The 24,132-nt window shown below is 39.5% G+C and overlaps 1 protein-coding gene and 1 non-coding gene across 2 annotated transcripts in view; one reads left to right on the top strand and one right to left on the bottom strand.

The window, feature by feature from the left end:
• The window catches only part of Rc3h1 (ring finger and CCCH-type domains 1), a 76,845-nt gene that overhangs the window by 24,082 nt on the left and 28,631 nt on the right, over nt 1-24,132 (top strand). Inside the window, exons 2-6 of the mRNA XM_028864470.2 lie at nt 1,622-2,024; nt 10,250-10,370; nt 11,705-11,944; nt 12,500-12,675; nt 17,734-17,934. Of these exons, the coding sequence (XP_028720303.1) occupies nt 1,794-2,024; nt 10,250-10,370; nt 11,705-11,944; nt 12,500-12,675; nt 17,734-17,934 (969 nt within the window). The 5' untranslated portion in view covers nt 1,622-1,793. The remainder of the gene's footprint in view (nt 1-1,621; nt 2,025-10,249; nt 10,371-11,704; nt 11,945-12,499; nt 12,676-17,733; nt 17,935-24,132) is intronic.
• LOC114690040 lies at nt 9,281-9,406 on the bottom strand. Its single transcript, XR_003734014.1, has one exon. It is a non-coding gene; the product is annotated as a small nucleolar RNA SNORA28 (small nucleolar RNA).

The raw sequence follows: 24,132 nt of genomic DNA, 5'->3' as shown, positions 1-24,132 counted from the left end.
ATCATTAATAATGTGTAATATTATATTATTAGTCACTTTTCTCATTCATAAAAACACCTGGCATACCAGATGTGGTGACACAGGTTTAACCCCAGCACTGAGGAGATAGAGGCAAGGGTTGTCCTGCAAGTCTGAGGCCAGTGTGGACTATGGTGAATTCCAGGCCAATCTGGGCACATAGCAAGACCTTGATCACCACCATTGCTTTACCCTCCCCCAAAATAAAAACCTAAAATTATTGGTAAAAAAATAAGTAATATTTAAGGTGTTTGGAAGACTGGAGGTGTAGCCGGTTGGTTGGGGCACTTGCCTAGCATGTGTAAGATTCTGACTTAACCTCTTTAAAACAAAAGAAAAGACATGTATTAAAGGTTTTAGGTTGGGTTTTATTTTAAATTTTCTAATAGGGCAGGTAAGGTAGCTCAGAGGGCAGAGGCTTACTGCCAAGACTGACAACCATAGTTTAATCCTTGGGACCCATGCATTAGGAAAGAACTGATTCCTACAAGTTGTATTCTGACTTCCACACCTTTGCCAAAGTCTGTGTGCCCTTCTCCCGTGGATAAATGAGATGTAATTTTAAAAATGTAAATATTTCTGATATTTAGCTTTTATCTTCAACCAAAAAACAAAGAATACGTGAGGAAATTTAGCTATGTGTGTGGTCTAGCTAATTGTAATTTTCTGGTTTGTAAATTTGAGGATTTAAAAAAATCTTTTGAAGTAGACACTTTAACCATCCTGTTCTAACAATACACTATGTAGCAAAGAAGTGTAGGTCATACAATGAAATTTTTTTTTCTATCAGGATATAAAACTTTTAGCAATGTCTAACACTTAAAAAAAAATTTAAAAACTGCATACAGTCTCTCTCCTTTATCTTATTACTCCCACCACCTTTGATAAAGTATTTAAAAGTAGTGGAGGTTTTTGGTTAAAGTTTGTTTGAGGTAAGTGTGAGACTTACCTCAAATTTGTTAGGAGCTAAGGATGCTCTTTAACTTGTCCAGTGCTAGGGATTGAAGAGCTTTGTGCATCCTGGGTAAATTAGGAAAAAAAAAACAAAAAACAAAAAAAAACCTTCTTTGTTGATGTATAACTTACATAAAAGCATGCACCTGAGAGTTCAATAAATTCTCACAACAGACCCTTGTAGATCAAGAAATAGATAATTATTAGTTTCCTTAAAAAGGAATGAGGGCCAGGTGTTGTGACAGTCTTTAATCTTGGCACTTGGGAGACAGAGGCAAGTCATTCTCTTCTTCTAAGCAAGTTAAAGGCCAACCAAGACTATAGAGAGATTTGTTTTGTGCTCCGACTGTTTTTGTCATTTATGTCTCTAAGAGAATGAGTTCTTAATTCCAGCCTCCTATAGACTTCAAAGGTCATGCCTTTGGGCAAGCTAATTCATCCTTGGAAATATGTTCCCCTCTAAAATGGAAGATAGAACTGATTAATTATAATAGTTTTTATTTTGTAAAAATGTAAAAAGGTTATTGTGATATTAAAGTGATGTGGAAGGCTGTAGAGTCAAAATTGGGCTTACAATTTCTTTTCAACAGTTTAATTGAAATAAAAAAAACCAGATCATTCTAATTTTTTTCCTTTCTCTGTTTTCCAGGTTATATTTCACACTATGTGCTGACTGTATCTACAGAAGATATTTAAAAAAAAGATAAACTTTTTTCCAAGATTTTGATTCCAGTGGAATCTTTGCTTTAGATTGTGTGTGTGTGTGTGTGTGTGTGTGTGTGTGTGTGTGTGTGTGTTAGTGAATTGTAACTCCAGAAGCAATGCCTGTACAAGCTCCACAATGGACGGATTTCCTTTCCTGCCCAATTTGCACTCAGACTTTCGACGAAACAATTCGAAAGCCCATCAGTTTGGGCTGTGGCCATACTGTCTGCAAAATGTGCCTGAATAAACTCCACCGTAAGGCTTGCCCATTTGACCAGACCACTATCAACACAGACATTGAGCTCCTTCCTGTGAACTCAGCATTACTGCAGCTAGTGGGTGCTCAGGTAAGATAGTAACTTAATACTGGTTATGGTCTGTCTTTCTTTCTTTCTTTCTTTCTTTCTCCTCTCCCTCCCTTCCCTCCCTCCCCCCCCCCCCCCCCCCCCCCCCCCCCCCCCCCCCCCCCCCCCCCCCCCCCCCCCCCCCCCCCCCCTCCCTCCCCCCTCCCTCTCTCCTCTCCCTCCTCCTTCCTTTCCTGGAACTCACATGGTAGCCCAGGCTGGCCTCGAACTCACAGAAATCCGCCTGGCTCTGCCTCCCGAGTGCTGGGATTAAAGGCGTGTGCACCACCGCCCAGCTGGTTATTGTCTTTAATTGACTGTTTTTAGTTCTGTGTGTCTATGTTTGGGTGTGTTTATTTTAATGTAGATACAGATGGTTGCATACAGAAATATTTGTAGACATGTATATATCTTGATTATTTGCATATTTCCTTACCCCATTAGGCAAGATAATCTTTTTTGTTTGTCTTGTTTGGTTTGGTTTCTCTGTGTAACAGCCGTAGCTGTTCTGGAACTCTGTAGACCAGGTTGGCCTCGAATTCATAGAGATCCACTTGCTTCTGCCTCCTTGAGTGCTGGGATTAAAAGCATGTACTACCACTGCCCGACAGCCAAGGTAATCTTAAGGGCACCACAGTTCCAATAGCAATGTACATACCTCATGTTTAGATGTTGGTTTCTAAACAGTTCTCTAATAAAAGGAACCAGAACTCTTGGGAGAAATGGTCAGTTCTAGGGCTAGGACAAGTACTCAAACAAGTCTAGAGTACCTTGTGCAAGTATTCAAAGTGATGGGACCATGTCAAAGGCATACTAGATCTGATTGAAAGAGCTCCCAGTAGCCAAAGCTGGAAGAGTTTGAGTAAAATAAATAGTCATGTGTTGAATTGTAACAGAGTATAAAAAAGAATCAAAGGCTCTATGCAGATAAAATTATAGATGTTCATTATTCTCCTTCCTTCCCTTCCTTCCTTCCTTCCTTCCTTCCTTCCTCCCTTCCTTCCTCCCTCCCTCCCTCCCTCCCTCCCTTCATCCTTCCTTCCTTCCTTCCTTTATGCCTATCATTTAATTTTATTTAGGAAATTTAAGGTCATTGTTCCAGAGCCCTGATTTTTTTTGTTTTCTTTTCTTGGCTTTTTTTTTTAAGCCTCATTTTGAAAGGATTTTTTTTTTTTTTTTTTTTTTTTTTGGTTTTTGGTTTTTCGAGACAGGGTTTCTCTATGTAGCTTTGCGCCTTTCCTGGAACTCACTTGGTAGCCCAGGCTGGCCTCGAACTCACAGAGATCCGCCTGGCTCTGCCTCCCGAGTGCTGGGATTAAAGGCGTGCACCACCACCCCCCGGCGAAAGGATTATTTTTTAAAAAGTTATTTTCACTGGGTGTTGTGCTGCATGCCTTTATTCGTAACACTGGGGAGACAGGCAGGTGAATCTCTTGATTAGTTCCAGGGCAACAGGGTTACAATAGTGAGACCTTGTCTAAAATCCAAAACAAACAAAAATATTTTATTGTAATTTATGTAACTGTGTGTGTGCACTATGTGTCCAGGTACCCTTGGAAGCCAGAAGAGGTTATTGGATCCCCTGATGTTGGAGTTATAGGTGATTGTGAGCCACCTAATGTGGGTGCTAGTAATTGAATTTGTGTCCTGGAAGAGCAACAAGTGCTCTTGGCTGCTGAGCTATCTCTCCAACCCTTTAAAAAGTTACTAAATATACCCTATTGTGAAGTGGATTGTCTGCGTAGCTACCATTTTGCTATAACCATAGTAACTTTTACCTAAGGATAAGCAATAAGGACTGCATAGACCTTCCTTAGCTATTTTATGTACATAGCATATTCATATAAGTACGATAATGTTTGAAAAAAGGGAGGAAACAGCAAAGAAAACATGGTAAGAAATGACCAAAAGGAGCTTTCTCCCAACTGCATGTACACAAGACTCAGGGATAAGGAAGGACTCATAAAGACCCTCTAGGAACAACCATACTAACAGCATTTTAAAATAAAATTTTCAATTAGATATTTTTAAAAAGAAAGGAAGAAAACTAGTCACACGAGAAGGAAGAATAAATCAGAGACTCTTTTCAAGTTTTCTGTAAGTGTAAAATTATCCCCAAATAAGGTTAAAATCTTAGCAAGACTAGAATTAATGTGGTTTTCAGTTGACTACTGTTTTATCAGTTCTCTGGAAGTCTGATTTTTACCTATGTGATATTGTGGTGAATGATCTTATGTTTTTGAAGTTTGTTTTCTTTTTGATGACACCTTCTTCCTTCCACCATGTGGGTCCTGGAAATTGAGCTCAGGTCTTCAGGTCTAGTGGCAAGCACCTTCATCCTTTGAGCCATCTTGATGACCCTTCTCAGATGATGTCTTTGAACTTTATTATAGTTTTGAAAATAGATGTGTAATCTCTGGCTTTTTCAGTTAATATTGGAGAAATCTGGCAAATGCTGTCTTAGCCAGGTGAACTGGATTAACGTCAACAGAAATAAGTCATATTGATAGTAGATCTTTGACATGCTGTGATGAAAATGGCATTTTTTTCCTTTGTGAACTTAATGCCAAAAATATCTAACCCCAGTCTCTTTATGAGAAAAACAAGATCCTGTCAAATGTCAGTATACAACATACATACCAGTACTGCATAAAACTGAAAATCATGAAAGCATAGGAAGTACTGGAAGAGTGCCAAAACTTCTGGAATCTTACAAAAAAATTAGGTATTCTGGATGACATTTTAGAACACTAGAAGACTACTAGGCAGAAGTAAGGCATTTTGAGAAAAAACAAGAATTTTAGCTATAATGATGAGTATTAACATTGGCATATTAATGTCAGTAAATGAATCCTACCAACAGAACGTTATAATTTGGATGAGGTGTGGTGTGATAAGAATTCTCTGAACTGTCTTTGTCATTTTTTCTATAAATTTAAAGTGCTTTTATAAAATCTTTTTTTAAAACCAGGAAAAAAAATGTTTAATCTTAACTAATAGTCAGGAAAGTGCAGGTTTAGATAGTAGCATTTTTATTTTTTTAAGCTCCTCAGCTTGCCACAGACATGACATGGACATGGAAATGCAGGCCCTTGCATGTTGCTAGGGAGAGTGCAGACTGGGAGGCTCTGGAAAATAAAACGGAAATGCACACAGCCCTGTAACTATAGCGGCTGCACTTACAGGTATCAGAGGGTTTGACAGAGGGTTTGAACACATGGAGAGGGAGACCTGTAGAGGAATGTCACCATGTCTCTAAAAGCAACAAATCAGAAATAGCCTAAACATCACAACTGATTGACTGTGTAGTCTACTGTAAGACAAATTGCTAAACAGTCTTATTAATAAAAAAAAAAAAAAAAAAAAAAAAAACGTAGAGCCAGATATTAGGGTCAAAACCAAGAGATCAGGGAAGCAGAAAGAAGCCAGCCACATTCCTTTTTTCCCCCCTTTTTCTTTTTTTTTTTTTTTGAGATAGGGTTTCTCTGTTTAGTTTTGGTGCCTGTCCTGCCTGTCCTGGATTTTGCTCTGTAGACCAGGCTGGCCTCGAACTCAGAGATCCTCCTGGCTCTGCCTCCCTGAGTGCTGGGATTAAAGGCATGCTCCACCACTGCCCAGCCACCAGCCACATTCTTACTGCTAGATATCCTCAGCCAAAGAGAGAGCTACTTCCTGTATACTCACACCTATATCCTCTCTGTCCCTGCCATCTCACTTCCTCTCTCCGCCCAACTACATCACTTCCTCTTTCTGCCCAGCTCAATTACTTCCTGTCTGTATGGACAGACCTTCAGATCTCTATGGTGCATTAGCGCTGAGAATAAAAAGATGTGTACCACCAAGCCTGGCTCTGTTCTTAGTGTGGCCTTGAACACACAGAGATCCAGATGAATCTCTGCCTCCCGAATGCTAGAATTAAAGGCGTGTGCTACCATTGCCTGACTTTTATGTTTTCCTCTGATCTCCATGCAATCTTTATTTATTAGAGCACAAATAAAATATCACCATAGTCTATATTGCAGAAATACTATACATTTACAGAAGTTTCCTAAATCCACACAAATATATGGTGAAAGCCAAAATTAAGATTTAAAAAACAAACAAACAAACAAAAAACCCAGGATCTTATGTATCGCAAGCTGTCTCAAATTCACTATGTAATGGAGGATGACCTTAAGTTCTTGATCCTCTTGCCTTTTTCCCTCCTAAGTGCTGGGATTATAGGCATGTGCCATCATACCTGGTTTATATGGTACTAAGGATTGAATCCAGGGCTTTGTGCATGTGAGGAAAACACTACCAATTGAGCCACATCCCAGCCCTCAGGTCAATTTTAAAAGCCATTGACAATTTTGGAAGCAGAGGCAGGCAGATCTCTATGAGTTCCATTGAGGCCAGACTGATCTCATAGTGAGTTCCGAGATAGCCAGAGCTATATAGAGAGACTCTGTCTCAAAAACAAAACAAACAGACAAAAAAAAAAAAATCGAATGATAAAGTATGATAATACCAGTAATTTCTGTAAATTAACATACATGTGATTAGATATTAGGATATACTAATATGCATATTAAATACAGGGAATTAGAAGAGTCAAAGGGAACTTACAATATCACATCAATAAGGCATTTAGCAAGAAATGCATAGACAAAAAAATGACAAATTCCTCTTGAGTTTTAGAATCTGAATCTTTTATACTGAAATATTTTAAATAAGTTTATGCTGATCCTTGTGTTTTTATCAGATTATCTTCCCAAAGGGCATTGTATTTGAGTGGGAGAACATTTCCTAGGCCTCAGACTTACTGGAAAAATCTTTCCAGGTATAAATGTTGTGACTCAGAATACTAAACCTTGAGTTAACTTTATATTGAGTAATACGTTTGGCCCTGAAAACACAAGTTTTCCTCAGAAGATACTGATTTGGATGTCAGATTGAGGTACATGCCACTCTGCACTGCTTTCGGTTGGCTGTTCTACTTCTTTGTTGTGTAAGCTCCCTCTAGTGGCACAAAAACGTCTCTACTCCTTAAATGATTCAATTCACACAACACACATGAGCTTCATGAGAAACAAAGGCTTGCGGGCAATCCATCACATTTTACAGATTAGGGACTGGAGAGAGAGTTCATAGTTAAGAGTGCTTGCTGCCGAACTGAATGCCTAGCTTCCACAACAGGCAGCTCATCTGGCCTGCATACTCATATGTAGACACAACACATAAGGAAAAACAAAGTTTAAATCTTTAAAAAATCAACTTGTTCGGCTAGGCAGTGGTAGCACACATCTTTAATCCCAGCACTCGGGAGGCAGAAACAAGCGGTCTCTGTGAGTTCTAGGTCAGCCTGGTCTACAGAGCAAGTTCCAGGATAGGCTTCAAAAGCTACATAGAGAAACCCTGTCTCGAAAAACAAACAAACAAAAAATTAGCTTGTTCATTTTTATGTATGATGCTTATTTGGAAGTTCTTTATAATAAAGCTCTAATGAAGGTTAAAATATGTACAGTTTAATCCAAGATATTAGCTTTGGTATTGTCTACAATATCAAGTGTTTTCAGCTTTGGTTTTGCCACCTGCATGTTTTAGTTTAAGTATTTTGTGTTCTATTTCATCGCTGATTCTAACCTCTTCGTCCTGTATACCATCTGTAAAATCATGTCGGGTTGTCAGAGGATTAAGTACATGTACATTTAGCAAGTCTCAAAGCATTTCTTACACACATATATATATATATATATATATATATATATATATATATACACACACACACACACATATATATACACTTTATTATTATTAATATTATTATTATTAAAGCAAGGCTGGAGAGATGGCTTGGTGGTTAAGAGAACTTGCTGCTCTGGCAGAGGACCCAGGTTCAGTTCTGAGTACCTACATAAGTCACTCACAACGATCTGCAGTTCTTTGTGATCCAACACCTGCATCTGGCCTCTTTGGACACCAGGCATGCTCATGGTGCACTTACATGCATACAAGCAAAACACTCATACAGATAAAATAAATAAATCTCTGTGCTGGAGAAATGGCTTATCATTTAAGAGCTCTTATTCTTTTTGTCTTTTTCAAGATAGGGTGTCTCTGTGTAATAGCCTTGGCTGTCCTGGAACTTGCTTTGTAGACCTGGCTGGCCTCAAACTCACAGAGATCCACCTGCCTCTGCCTCCTATGTGCTGGGATTAAAGGTGTGTGCCACCACCTGGCTAGGAGCCCTTATTCTTACAGATGACCCAGGTTTGGTTTCTATCACCCACATGGTGGGTCACAGCCATCTAGGTGGGTTGAAGCCATCTTTTAACTCTAGTTCCAGGGGATCCAGTACCCTCTTCTGACCTCCATGGGCACCAGGCATGCACGTGATATACAAACATATCTGCAAATAAAACACTCATACACAGAAATCTTAAAAAAAAAAAAAAATTAAGTGTGTTTGCAAGTGCCTGCAGATTCTAGAAGAGGGTGTACAACACCCCCCCCCCAAATTTTACATCCTCATTATTAGCTGTTACATTTTGTTTTTTGTTTTTTTGTTTTTCGAGACAGGGTTTCTCTGTGTAGCTTTGCGCCTTTCCTGGAACTCACTTGGTAGCCCAGGCTGGCCTTGAACTCACAGAGATCCGCCTGGCTCTGCCTCCCGAGTGCTGGGGTTAAAGGCGTGTGCCACCACCGCCCGGCAGCTGTTACATTTTTATTCTTCAGTAGTCACATAGTCTCTCACAAGATGGGCTCAGAGGGGTGTATACTGAGTGGTGGGTGGTTTGACTCTGAACCATATGGGAAATAGCAAATTAAATAATGGCAAATGCACAAGATACTGAAAAATTAGTATTCACAGATAAAATGTAAAAGTTCTGGACTAGATGATTGTAAGTCTAATGGGGGACTGTTTAAGCACTAGAAGATATTAACTCCAATTGTTTATGTGACATGAAGTTGAAAATGCTGAGTCTTTGATTCTCTAGAATCATAGTTTAGTAAGAGTTGGGTGTGACTGATGCAAGCACCTAGTGGCATTACTGCTAGTGGCATCTAGCCGCAACTGGACTTGTCCTCCAGTCAAATACAGAGTACAAGAAGGAGCACAGCAAAGTTCCAAAGGTAGATCAGAGAAAAGCCTTTCCATGAGGCATGGCCATCTTCTCTAATTCCAGTCATGACTAGCCTAAAATTTGATTTCTTCCCCATACACCTCTGGCTGTTGCCTCAATTCCATAACAACTAAAAAAATTTTTTTCTTTAATATTGTTTGAGCTTATATGGTAGCTTGTTTTGTAGGGAAGAGAACACTGGAATAGGTTAGACATTTTTGCTAGAACAAGCTCAAGTTGTGTCAGATGTTTTTTTTTATATGCCACAGAGTGGTGCTTATACTTTAGGGGTTTTTTTGTTTTGTTTTGTTTTTGGACATTTGTTTATTTATTTGTGGGCATGAGCCTGCCATGGCAGACTGTGGTGGTATTGTGTTCCCCAAAATATTGTGTACTCTAATAAAATTATCTGGGGTCAGAGAACAGACAGCCACTAGATACAAAGGCTAGAAAATGGTGGCACTCATACCTTTAATCCTAGCATTCCAGAGATAGAAATCCCTCTGGATCTCTGTGAGTTCAAGGCCACATTGGAAATAGCCAAGCATGGTGACACACGCCTTTAATCCCAGAAAGCCAGCCTTTAATCCCAGGGAGTGGTGGTAGAAAAAAGAAAGATATATAAGGCGTGAGGACCAGAAACTAGAGGCATTTGGCTGGTTCAGCATTTGGCTGGTTAGGCATTTGGCTGGTTAAGCATTCAGGCTTTTGAGCAGTAATTCAGCTGAGACCCATTCAGGATGAGGACTCAGAGGTTTCCAGTCTGAGGAAACAGGACCAGCTGAGGAACAGGCGACGTGAGATAGCTGTGGCTTGCTCTGTCTCTCTGATCTACCAGCATGGACCCCTGATAACTGGCCTCGGGTTTGATTTTATTAATAAGAACCTTTAAGATTCCTGCTACAAGCAGACACTGTGAATTATATAGTATTTGAATTCTCTTTTAATAAGGCTGCTATGGAAAAATAATGGATGTGTATGTACAAGAAAAATTTTTTGAAGCATTTAGCAAATTTAAAAGTTTTAATGTTGGGAGCACCAGGACTATTGGCAGATAAATTGTATCCAATAAAGCATTCAATAAATTAATGAAATACTCAAAACTTTTCTTTTGGCCTCCAGATCCCTGAGCAGCAGCCCATTACTTTGTGTAGTGGGGTTGAAGATACAAAGCATTATGAGGAAGCCAAGAAATGCGTAGAAGAATTAGCACTGTACCTGAAACCACTCAGCAGCGCTAGAGGTAAATGTCATTATAAACCAATGCTACACAAACAATGGTTTGTTTTTTGAAACAGGGTCTTACTATGTGGTCCTGGTTGGCCTGGAACACTTTATATAGACCAGGCTGGCCTCATTCACAGAGATCCACCTGCCTCTGCTTCTCAAATGCTGGGATTAAAATTGTACCCCACCACATCTGGCTAAGTATCTGTTAAGGATATTTCTATTGCTGTAAAAGAATACTAAGGTATGAAAGCCTTTTCTCTCTCTCTCTTCCTCACTCCCTCTCCTCCTCTTGCACTCTTTGCCCTACTTAGTGTTCAGCACTAGGCATGAATTCTACCACTGAGCTGTCTATATTGTCCGCCCTACTGAATGCTAATGGAATTAATTTATTCATTGTAAACCAAGCCTTCCTCATGCTAAATAGTATTATAAAAACATCAAATAAAATAGTACTAAATCTAGGGGTTTATGTGATGTTAGAAATAGTAATGACTGGAAATGACTGTATATAACAGTGATTTGGAAGGGTTTTGCATCAGTTGACAGTTTTGTTTTTCCTTTGGAGACAGGATCTCATTTAGCCCAGATTGGTTTTAAAGTTGCTTTGTAGCCAAGGATGACTTTGAACTTCTGATCCTCCTGTTTCTACCTCCCAAGTGCTGAAATTACTAGTTTATGGAGGACTGGGAATTAAGCCCAGGTGTAAAGCACACTAGGAAGCTACATCTCCAGCTCTTATTGATAACTCTGAATAGTCCATCTTTGTCTAGTTTTAGGTTGTATTTATAGGAAATGTGGTGAGAAAATGGAAGTTGTCGTTACCTTCCAGAAAGGGCCTGCTTACTGTTTAACTATTCAGTAAGATTAACCACTATGAAATAATATACCTCACTGTTAGGAATCAGTATTTGGGTCTAATGTTTTCTGTCAGTTTTTCTTCTTTGATTAAAATGAGTGATAGTATTTTGAATGTCATAATGAATGATACACACACACACTCATTTGTTTTTCTTTTAAATGATAGTCTTGTATGGGTTAATTATTCATTTACTTAATTTATTTTGTTTTTTTGAGACAGGGTTTCTCTATGTAGCCCTGGCTGCTCTAGAACTCTCCCTATAGACCAGGCTGGCCTCTAACGCATGAAGATCCGCCTGCCTCTGCCTCCCAAGTGCTGGGATTAAAGGTATGGGACACCAAACTGTTGGCTTATTGTTTACTTTAAATACTCTTAATAGGCCCAGGAACTAGTCACATGTCAGCAAATCAGTCACTCTAGAGAAAATGGTCCTGGATCATAAAATTGCCTGGTAAACCTAGAAATAGCTTCTTTGTTTTCCTTTGCAGGAGTGGGTCTGAATAGCACTACTCAGAGTGTTCTCAGTCGCCCAATGCAGAGGAAGCTTGTGACTTTAGTCCACTGCCAGCTAGTGGAAGAAGAAGGCAGGATTCGTGCTATGAGGGCTGCTCGATCTTTAGGGGAACGCACAGTTACAGAGCTCATTCTCCAGCACCAAAATCCTCAGCAGCTCTCCTCTAATCTCTGGGCAGCAGTCAGAGCTAGGGGCTGCCAGTTCCTTGGACCAGGTATGTAATTAAAGTTTGGTTGTTGCTGTTGGCTGCCCACCCCCACCCTTACAAGATATTCTAAAAGTATAGGATAAAAACCCTTGTGTAATGTACAAACCCTTATCTTTTGTTAAATTCTGTTATAAATTACCATTCCATTATAATCCTAGTTTGATGTTAATTTTTCAGAAAATTCAGATTTTTTTCGATAACAAAAGTTTATTCTCTTTGAAATGTTTTCCTCTATATTAATCACTTATCTACTTAATAAAATACATAATAAGATGGAATTCTCCACAAGCATGGCTTTAACGTGTAATTTTAAATACATTGCATTGCTTGGGTTTTTGTTTTTGTTTGAGACAGGATTTTGTTGTGTAGCCCTGGCTGTCCTGGAACTCAGTCTGTAGATTTGGCTGGCATCGAGCCCAGAGAGTGCTGAAATTGATGTGCACCACCATGCCCGGCTCATTGTATTGCTTGTTAATTGCATGGTATTATGTTGCTCTTCAGATAATGGATTTATGTCATCTTTGCTCATGATATACTTTGATTGTACCATTTTCCTCCTAGCGATGCAGGAGGAAGCTCTGAAGCTTGTCTTGCTGGCCTTGGAGGATGGTTCTGCGCTGTCACGGAAAGTGTTGGTTCTGTTTGTGGTGCAAAGACTGGAGCCACGTTTTCCTCAAGCCTCTAAAACTAGCATTGGGCATGTTGTTCAGCTCCTTTACAGAGCCTCCTGCTTCAAGGTATGAACCTAAACTCGAGCTCAGCTTGGAACATTGCCCTTCCTCCAAACTTAAACATTGAACTTGGACTTCAATGAAATTTGCTGTGCTTTTTTTTAAAGAAGGCAGATTGTATAATACTGTAGTTAAATCCTATCGTATTATTGTATTTCTTTTGCTTGGTTTTGGTTTATCAGTTTGCACTGATAGGGATTGAACCCAGAGCCTTACATATGTTAGACAAATACTCTGTTACTGAAGTACAGCCTCAACCCTTAAATCTAAATGAAGAGACTACTCATCTGTTATTTCCCACTGTGTTAGTTAGGATCTCTACTGCAATGATAAAACACCATGACCAAAAGCAACTTAGGAGGAAAGGGCTTATTTTTCATATACTTCCACACCACAGTCCATCATTGAAGAAATTCAAGGCAGGAATTGAAGCAGAGTCCATGTTTACTCAGCCTGCTACCTTATAGCACCCAAGACCACCAGACCAGGGGTGACACAGCTCACATTGAGTTGGGCCTGCTCACATCAGTCATTCAAAAGAATGCACCACAGGTTTGCCTACACACCAGTCTAGTGGGAACATTTTTTTTTCAAGTGAAGTTCTATCTTCCCAAATGACTATCTTGTGTCTAGTTAACATAAAACTAGCCAGTACATCCACCAAGAATATAAGAGTTTGTTCCTAGCTAGGCGGTGGTGACACGTGCCTTTAATCCCAGGAATCCCAGCACTCAGGAGGCAGAGGCAGAGTTTGAGGCCAGCCTAGTCTACAGAGTGAGGTCAGGGACAGCCAGGGCTACAGAGTGAAACCCTGTCTCAAAAACAAGGGGTGGAGGGTGTTCCTCATGTAATTGTGCTTGTACAGTTCCAGACATCCAGTTACCATTTGGCTTTAGTATAAATGATAATGCTGGATGTACTGTCTTGTATTCCAGGTTGAATCTTCACTCTCAAACATCGATGCCCACCATGTGTCACTTATTGTTCATCTGCTTTTATTTTCCTGTCTTCTTAGTAAAGTTTCCTTTCTTCTGATATAGCTAACTATGAGGAAATCCATTCCTGAAATTACCATAATTCTTCAATTTACATTCTACTGAATAGGGGTCTCAGTTTTTTGTATGGACTTGTAACCAAGACTACTGTCTCCAGTCCAGATTGTATCTAAATAAGTATTTCACATTTATTGTAATTGTTAGAAAGAATAATGCAGTTCATCAGTGAATATAATTTAGACTATTTCAGAATATCTGTATGCTTTCCATGTTATATGTTCTCTATCAACAGAAAAAGACAGATACAAATGATAAGTTAATTAGGTGGAGTCCTTTCCTAGCATGTGTGATACCTCGGATGAGCTAGTATTACAGTCAGCTACTAAAGCATTAACAAGTTTTTAAATGGAATTTTGTTGTTACTATTGTTTCTTGAGACAGACTCACTGTGTAGTTTGGCTGGCTTTAGATAACTCAATGATCTTTCTGTCTCAGAATTATGGTTGTATGCCACTGTATCTAGCTATAAAATTTTAAAAATTATATATATATACTAAATTTTACTTATTTTGTATAATGTTGGGGGTCGGGGGTAGGTGTTTATGCATGTGTTACTGTGTGCATATGGAGAAAAGAGGACAGATTGTGGGTGTTGGTTCTCTCTTTTCACCATGTGGATCCCAGGAATTTCATCAGGTCTATCATCAGGTCAATAGATCAACAAGTCATCAGGCTTGGCAGCAGGTATCTTTACCCACTACCCATATTGTTGGCCCTAGAAAATTTTAAAGTCTAATGTTATTCATTTAGTTATTACTTTCTTTTTAAAAAAACATTTATTTATTTATTATGCATATAGAAGAGGGTGCCAGATCTCATTACAGATGGTTATGAGCCACTATGTGGGTGCTGGGAATTGAACTCAGGACCTCTGGAAGAGCAATCGGTGCTCTTAACCTCTGAGCCATCTCTCCAGACCCTAGTTATTACTTTCAATATGTACATATATGTGTGAGTGCTTGCCATATTGCATCAGATTCCTTGAAGCTGGAGTTATTGGTGTTTGTGAGCCACTTGACAAGAAAGGATTCTGGGAACCAAACATAGGTCTCTAAAAGACTAGCAACTGCTCTTACCCTCTGAGCCATCTCTCCAGCCCCTGACCTTTAAAAAAAGTTAAAATTTAAAAAGTTTACTGTGTATGTGCGTGCGTGCGTGCGTGCGTGCGTGCGTGCGTGCGTGCGTGCGTGGACTCCTATGCCATGGCACACCTATGGCAGTCACAGGACAATTTTGTGGACTTGGTTTTCTCCTTCCACTTTTATGTGGGTTCTGGGGATTGAACTCAGTTGTCAGGCTTATGCAGCAAGTGCCTTTACCTGCTGAGCCATCTTGCTGTCCTTTTTGGCTTTTCGAGACAGGGTTTCTCTGTGTAGTTTTTGATGCTTTCCTGGAACTCTCTCTCTAGCCCACCCAGGTTGGCATCGAACTCACAGAGATCTGCCTGGCTCTGCCTCCCGAGTGCTGGGATTAAAGGCGTGCAGCACCACTGCCTGGCCCATCTTGCTGTCCTATTTGACCTCTCTCAGTACACTGCAGCTCCAGTGTTATGTGGAATGTCTTGAAAGTTCTTGATTATTTTTTAGAATGATGAAGGTGTTGGGGATATAACTCAGTGATAGAGTGCTTATAAAATATCCAAGGCTCTGGGTTCTGTCCTCAGTATCCACAATCCAAATAAAATGTCCAGGGAACCAATGTATCATGTAGAAAGCTTATTCTGCCTTTTAAAGAGGGTTAGCCTATGTTGAAGAAATATTTTTATACATGTCCATGTTTATTTGGACTTTTAATTTGTTTTTGGTAAATGGCATAGTTAAGTTTTTCTGACTACAGTACTTGATTTTGTGTTTGTTCACCTGATATCCTAATGAAAGCTTTAGTTAAACCTTACTTTGTTACAAGGATGAAGTTTTGTTGTTTCTTTTAACCAACACGTGAAGTCTTTCTCTGAGACTCTACTTTTTGTTTAATAACACCCAGTATTGCTTTAGAAAAAAAATAGGAATACATTTTTTAAACCTTTTAAGTGTGATCTATAATTTCTGACTGTTTGTAGTATGGAGTGTTTTTTGGTAAAAAGTTCAAAAAAGAGAATTTTCTACTATAATAATATGGGTCCTTATGGGAATAAAAGGTTAATATAATACAATCTTATTTTTGGCAGTATGGGGAAAACCACTCTGCCACAAGTTACAGTTCCAACCTCCAAATATGTTCTAAAATGTCATAAGGAATTGATAATTCTAGGCTAGAATTATTTTAAGTTTTTTAGCCTTTGGCCTAAATCTCGGCCACCACCCCCCCATGTGCTGCAGGAATTAAAGTGAATTAATATAGTAGTATAATGGTTTCATTAGGTAACTTAACATACCAACTACCACGTACCAAGTGTCTAATAAAGGTAGCTTTTTTAAAAGAATGTTTTTGAGCCGAACAGTGGTGGCACATACCTTTTATCTCAGCACTCAGGAAGCAGAGGCAGGCAGATCTTTGAGTTTGGGGCTAACCTGGTCTACAAAGTGAGTTCCAGGGTAGCCAGGGCTACACAGAGAAACCCTGTCTTGGTAAACCATATATATGTAAATATGTATGTGTAGTGCAGATACATGTAGAGGCTGGAGGCCAACAAGAGGCGTCTTCCCCAGTCACTCCCTACTTTAATTTTTATGAGGGTCTCATTGTACCTGGGGCTTACTGATTGAGGTAGCTGGTGCGATCCTAAGGGGTTCTGTCTGTCTGTATAGTGCTCTTTATAGACATGGCACCAAAGTTAGGCCTGGCTCCTCCCCTCCCCCGTTACCATCTGAGCCATCTCTCCAGCTCCCTCCCTGCCTTTCTTTTTTTTTTTAAGTTGGTTTTTGTTTTTAAAACAGGGTAGGTTTTTGTTTGTTTTTTTGCAACAGGGTTCTGTAGCCCTCCCTGTTCTTGAACTTGTTTTGTAGATTAAGGTAGACCTTTAACTCCTTGTGGTCTTGCCTTCACCCCCGAGTATTAAGATTGCAGGTAAGCCGGGCGGTGGTGGCGCACGCCTTTAACCCCAGCACTCGGGAGGCAGAGCCAGGCGGATCTCTGTGAGTTCGAGGCCAGCCTGGGCTACCAAGTGAGTTCCAGGAAAGGTGCAAAGCTACACAGAGAAACCCTGTCTCGAAAAACCAAAAAAAAAAAAAAAAAAAAAAAAAAAAAAAAAAAAGATTGCAGGTGAGTATTAACCATATCCAGCTGCAAGTTTTATGATTAAAAGTTATTATCATCGTTGTTGTTTTTGTCCAGCATCTCATACTCTACACCTTCTGGTTATGGCCTGTTTCACAAAACTCTATGGAGAAATTAAGATAGTTAAAATTAGTCATATTTAAAATCACACTCATTGAAAGCTCTGTTATTAGTGTCAGATAACTTACTACTAGGTAAGCCCTAAAGTTGTGATCTCTTTATGAAGAAGAAACACATAGTTTTTTAAAATTACACTAATTAAATATTTTCTTATTTTTAAAAAAGCCCATGTACATGCATGATAAATTCTATAGTTTCTATAAGAAAATTTTGACCTCTATGGCTCGGTGTGGTGTTGCAAGTCTTTAATCCCATCACTTGGGAAGCAAAGGCAGGCAGATCTTTGAGTTCTAGGCCAGCCAGAACTACATAGTGAAAACCTGTCTCAAAAAAGAGGTAAGATTTTTGATATCTATACTGGGAGGTATTTTGCAGGCAGGATAGTGTAATCCATTTTAATCTTGCTATTGCTGCTAAAAGAAAGTTGTTATTTTGAAATTTTTTGTTGGGACAGTGGGTCATTAGTAATCTTGAGACCCACATAAAGAAGAGAACTGATTCCTGGGAGTTGTCTGTCCTCTGTATGTCTGCCACATACATACAGTGCTTGCGCACATCAAACTAAGACATGCAAAATGAATTATTATTCTACATTACATTTTTTTTTGTCTACATGTGTTTATATAAAGTATGAGACGTGTTATTAGATTTTTGTGTGTGTGTGTCTTTTTAGGTCACCAAACGTGATGAAGACTCTTCTTTGATGCAGCTGAAAGAAGAATTTAGGACTTACGAAGCTCTGCGACGAGAGCATGACTCCCAGATAGTGCAAATTGCTATGGAAGCAGGCTTAAGGATTGCACCAGACCAGTGGTCCTCTTTGCTTTATGGAGACCAGTCTCATAAATCTCATATGCAGTCCATTATTGACAAGGTAGGGTCTTCATTGTTCCTTACTTCATAAATAATTTTGGAGTCTTGATAAGTTATTATTTTGTAATGAACATTACTGTGACTGGTGTCTGTCAGGCTTCTGTAAATGAGATTCAGTGTGGCTGGGTATTATGTCATAGCTAGACCATCAGGATGACATTGTAAACATTTGGTTAGTGTGCAGTGCCTCAGCCAGTGCTCTCCCATTTCCCTTGTCACTGCCCCTTTTCCTTTATTGTTCTCTTTGAATTTTGATCTCTGTAATAGTTACAACATATTTCTAGATGTGTTTATTTTTATTTTATGTGTATTGCTGTTTGCATACATGTGTGTCTGTGCTTTCCATGGTGCCTGAAGAAGCCAGAAAAGGGCTTTGGATTTCCTGGAACTGGAGTTAAAGATAGTTGTGAGCTACCACATGGGTGCTGGGAATCGAACAATATCTGGGAGAGCAGCTGGTACTTTTAACCACTGAGCCGTCTATCCAGCCCCCAAACCACTTCCAAATGCCTTTATCTAATGCCTTTTGTTGAATGTATTACTTGAGGCTTCATGATTCTCACTCAGAATAATTTTACATATACTAAAGTTACTAACTCCCACGGTGAATTTGAAATTTTCAGTGAACCTCATTTTATCTACTTGTCTGTTTTGATGTAAAGACCACTAGAAGTGACTGTTAGGTCTAGCTCTATTATTTATATCTAATGCAGAAATAAGTATTTCTCTTAAACTGCAGTGATAATTTTAAGAGTTGTTGCATATCAACCTAAAATGTATGAATGTGGTACATAAAGTCTTAACAGGCTGTGCAATATTATGTTGTATTATGCTAAATAGTAGTATTTAGTTTTTGCTATTTCCTTAAATACTTAGAATTTCAGAAATTACTGCCAGCTTAAGAGTCCACAGTACATTTAATGTAGAGATAGAATCAAAACCTTAAGAGTATTTTAAAAATATTAAGCATTTACTAAATGCAGTGTATCTGGATGATCTTAAGTAATTCATCATTTCCTTTGAGCAAACTTATATTATCCCTTCTATATAGAATCAGAGAAGTTTGTACGCTTTGCAAATCACCTAGGCTATTGTCTTAGTCAGTGTTGTATTGCTGTAAAGAGACACATGATTGTAAAAGGAAAGCATTTAATTGGGGCTGGCTTATAGTTTGAGAGGCTTAGTCCATTGTCCTTATGGTGAGGAGCATAGTGGCACACAGGCAGACATGGTAGTTGAGAGTTCTACATCTGTATCTGCAGGCATCAGGAAGAGAGAATGAGCCATTGGACCTGGCTTGGGCTTCTGAAACCCCAAAACCCACCCCTAGTGACATACTTCTTCCAACAAGGCCACCACTCCTAATCTCTGTCAAGTATTGCATTCCCTAATGACAAGCATTCAAATATGTGAGCCTTTGGGGGCCATTCCTATTGAAACCACCACAGTTATGAATGTTAAAGGTCATTTGAACCTTGGTGTGCTGGCTTTAGAATGTATTCTTGACTATTAGACCTCTTCTCACCTAGACTTTGTCTCGTTCCTTGACCCCAAACATGACACTTTTTGAATAACTAATAGATTGATTGAGAATGGAGAAATGAGTTTTATTTTGTTTTTCTGCTTGGTCTATAACTTTCAGTTTGTAACTTTCTTGAATGCTTTTGTGTTAGTCAAGGTTCTCTAGAGTAACAACTTAAAGAATGAATCTCTCTCTCTTCTCTCTCTATATATATATATATAGATAGATAGATAGATAGATAGATATAGATAGGTAGATATAGATACATACATACATACATACATACATACATATAGGGGGCGGGGTTTTATTAGAATGACTTAAAGGCCTAAATCCAGCTAATCCAACAATGGCTGGCTATGAATTGAAAGTCCAGTAATCCAATAATTGCTTAGTCCATGAGGCTGGATGTCTTAGCTGGTCTTCAGTATATGCTAGAATCCGAAGAAGTAAGCTCTAATGCCAGTGAAGGAAAGTTCTTGCTACAAAGAGAGAACAAGCAGACAAAAAGCAAAAGCTTCCATCTTTTTCCATGTACTTTATATAGGAGGCTTCCAGCAGAAGGTGTGGTTCAGATTAGAGGTTTGTCTTCCTTCCTTAAAGATCTGGGTTAAAAGTCTGTCTTCCTGCCTCAAAAATCTGGATTAGAAGTAGATCTTCCTACTTCAAATGAAGCAAAAATCCCTCACAGGTTTGCCCTATACTTTTGATTTTAATTAATTCCAGATGTAGTCTAGTTGACAACCAAGAATAGCCATCACAACTTTTAGCTTAATTACTAGCAGCTCCTATGTTGGGACAAAAGCTTGTACCTGTGATTGTACAACTAACTAGTTATAACTTAGTGAAACCCTGCTAATGAATCCTATTTTTTTTTTTTTTTTTTTTGAGACAAGTTTTCTCTGTTAACAGTCCTAGCTGTCCTGGAACTCGCTTTGTAGATCAGGCTTGTGAGCTGGCCTTGAGCTCACAGAGATCTGCCTGTCTCTGCCTCCCTAGTGCTAAGGTTAAAGGGGTGTGTCGCCACCACCCAGCTTGGACTGAAATTTTGTTGTTGTGTTTTGAACACTACAAAAGCTTTATTTGTAGTCTTCACATGACAATTTTGGGGCTGTGTAGTTGGACTTTCTTTTGTGTGGGCATAGATTTTCATCGGGAACTCTAACCACTTCCCAAATAACCACACAGAGACTTAATATTAATTATAAATGATCAGCTGATAGCTTAGGCTTGTTACTAACTAGCGCTCTCTCTCTCTCTCTTTCTTATTTTATTTCATTTATTTATTTATGGTTTTTTGAGACAGGGTTTCTCTGTGAAGTTTTGGTGCCTGTCCTGGATCTTGCTCTGTAAACCAGGCAGGCCTCAAACTCACAGAGATCCGCCTGGCTCTGCCTCCCAAGTGCTGGGATTAAAGGCATGTGTCACTGCTGCCTGGCCTAACTAGCTCTTATAACCTAAATTAACCCATATTTCTTATCTGAGTTCTATCGTAGCACATGGCTTGTTACCTCATTGTCTTGCTTCCTCTATGTCTGGCTCTTGACTGCTGAGACTCCGCCCTCCTTCCTAGTGTTCTCCTAGTCTGGCTCTCTTGCCCAATCTCTTCCTGCTCAGATATAGGCCAGTCAGCTCTTTATTAACCAGTGAGAGTAATACATATTTACAGTGTAGAAAAATTGTTCCACAGCACTTTTGGGACCATCAGCTCCCCAATAATGACACCGACACTTACTCATTTTGAAAGCTTGGCCTTTAGCTCAGGCTTGTTCCTAACTAGCTCTTTTTTTTTTTATATTTATTTATTTATTTATTTATTTATTTTTTTTTTTTTTTATTTATTTATTTATTTATTTATTTATGTATTATGTATAGTGTTCTGTCTGCATGTATGACTGCAGGCCAGAAGAGGGCACCATATCTTATTGTAGATGATCGTGAGCTACCATGTGGTTGCTGGGAATTGAACTCAGGACCTCTGGAAGAGCAGCCAGTGCTCTTAACCTCTGAGCCATCTCTCCAGCCCCTAACTAGCTCTTATAATTTAAATTAACCTGCTTCTATTAGTCTACATTCTGCCTTATGGCTTTTTACCTCTCCTCTATATTCTGTATGTTTGACTCCCTCCTTGTCTTGCTGGTGTCTCTTGCACACCTAGATTCATCCCAAGTTCCTCTCTGCCCAGAAGTCCTGTCTAGCTATTGGTCATTCAGTACTTTATTAAACCAATCAGGTGCCCTAGGCAGGCAAAGTAAAACAATGGCACATCTTTACACTATTCATTCACATATTCTACAACAGGGCTGTGCCACTGTGTAGAAACCTGTTCTCTCAGGCCTGTTGCTAAAATGTAAATAAACACAAATCAGACTTATTGGTGACCGGACAGTCCTTTTGTTCCTGTCTCGTATATGACAATTTCCATAGCACTGCAGGCTTCAGCAGTACTGCACCACTCTGGAGAGAAATGATACAGGCTCCTTTTCATCCCCCAAAGCTGCAGCAAATCCTTCCTGTTGCCTCCTCTTAACCAAAGCAGCCAAATAAGAGTTTTTGGTTCATAGGGGGCCAGGCCCACAAGTACTCAATGCAAGTTGAACTCTCCCAGCACTTAATTAAGTTGACAATGAATGCTGGGTACTATAAGCCATGTTCCTGGGAGGCAGCTGTAATTCGATTAATCCACAGGGTCCTCAGGGGGGCTGGAGAGATGGCTCAGCGGCTAAGAGCACTGACTGCTCTTCCAGAGGTCCTGAGTTCAATTCCCAGCAACCACATGGTGGCTCACAACCATCTGTAATGAGGTCTGGTGCCTTCTTCTGGTGTGCAGGCATACATGCAGGCACAGGGTCCTCAGGTTCCATTTCTTCAGTCTGCAGGCCTGCAGGTGCTTTGGAAGCTCTGATTACCACCCTGAGAACCAGCTAGTAGCAGTGATTCTTCCTTCCACTAAAGTGCTAAGCATGTTTCAGCATCTCCTGAACCCGCCAACCCTAGTCTTCAAGGCAATTTCACAGCCAGAGCTGTGTAAGGAAGACCATGGTGTGCTCCCAAGTTCCAAGAGGCTGCCATTTGAAGTGAATTTTTTAACTAATTAATTTAAGTTTAAATAACCAAACATTACTAAGTCTGTCATACTGTAAAGCACAAATTGAGAATATATTAAAAATAACAAGGCAGACGCAGGTGGATTGCTGAGTTCAATGCCAACCTGGTCTACAGAGTAAGTTCCAGGGAAGCCAAGGCTACATAGAGAAACCTTGTCTCCAAAACAACAACAACAAAAAACAAACAAACAAACAAACAAAAAAAACAAGAAAAGCATTAATCATAATGAATACTTGCAGAAAGAAATATGAGCTAGCAATTCACAAAGAAGGTACATTAGCATATCCAGTTGGTAGGAAAGAATTCAGCCTCAGTAGTGATTAAAGAATATATATCTAAATCTGGACATAGTGGCACATGCCTCATTTCCATCATGCAGAAGATCAAGAGTTCACATTCAAAACGATAATTAAGATACATATGCTGATTGAGTCTGTTTATGGTTTTTAGAGTCAGGATTTCTCTGTAGCCCTGCCTATCCTGAAACTCACTCTGTAGTCCAGGCTGATTTATATTTATTCCAGCTGCCCTTTCTCATTTTCCCTTCCCCTCCCCCAAGATGATGTCTTCCTCTTACCTTCAGATTCTCTTTGTTTTTTCTCAATAACCCACCGAGTCTAATTAGTGATACCTATATGCACATGAGCATTGGGTCATCCACAGGAACATGGGCAACCTACTAGGGGCCACATCACTGAAGAAAAATAACCCTCTTCTCCAGCAGTCATCAGCTGCCTGCCAATAACTTCTCAGTTAGGAATGGAGCCTCATGAGTGTCCCTGATAGGCTAGAATGGTAACTAGCTTGATCTTTGTGCAGGTAACTATAGCTGCTGTGAGTTCATTAATACAACAGCTGTGTTATGTCTAGAAGACACATTTCACAGCTCTTCTTCCCATCCTCCAGCTTTTACGTTGTTTACACCCCTTCTTTGGTAGTTCCCCAGTCTTGGTGGTGGTAGTGGTGGTGTGATAGAGATGTCCCGTTTAGGTCTGAATAGAACTTTTGACCAGTTATGAATCTCTAAACTAACTGCTGCCTATGCAGAAAGAAGTGTCTCTGAGCAAAGCTGAGAAAAGCACCCATTGATCTGTAGCTATCAACAAAAATATTAAGGCAGTTTGATGACATATCCATCTGGCAAAACAAGAATAGGTTCACCCATTGGACCTGTGACCTCCTTGGCCATGGATTTTGACAGGTTTACAATACCAGTTGTGAATACCAGATGTGGAGCAGGCTTATGTTCCAGTTTAAAAAGCCTCTTGGTTAACCCAGTAACCTTCATGCCACATTGCATTGATGGGCACCTCTTAACTGGCTGGTTAGCATGCAGGGTCCACTGCTGGGTGAGACCATTGTTGGCTTGTCAACCCCAGCAGCCTGCATAGAGCTATATAGCGCTACGAAAGCTAGCCAAAGGAGGTAAGATCCATGTCAGTTCCAGTTTGATTTCTCCGTCCTACAATCAGAATATAACAGGATTTTTTCAGCTGAAATTATTTAGACTATTTAATAAATGAAATTCAGTTTGTATGGTTTATATATTTAGTGTCATGATCTTTGGTC

This window comes from Peromyscus leucopus, chromosome 15, assembly GCF_004664715.2.
Source record: "Peromyscus leucopus breed LL Stock chromosome 15, UCI_PerLeu_2.1, whole genome shotgun sequence".
NCBI lineage: Eukaryota > Metazoa > Chordata > Mammalia > Rodentia > Cricetidae > Peromyscus > Peromyscus leucopus.
Note: the sequence above shows the minus strand (reverse complement) of the source record. Positions and strands in the feature narration are given on the sequence as shown.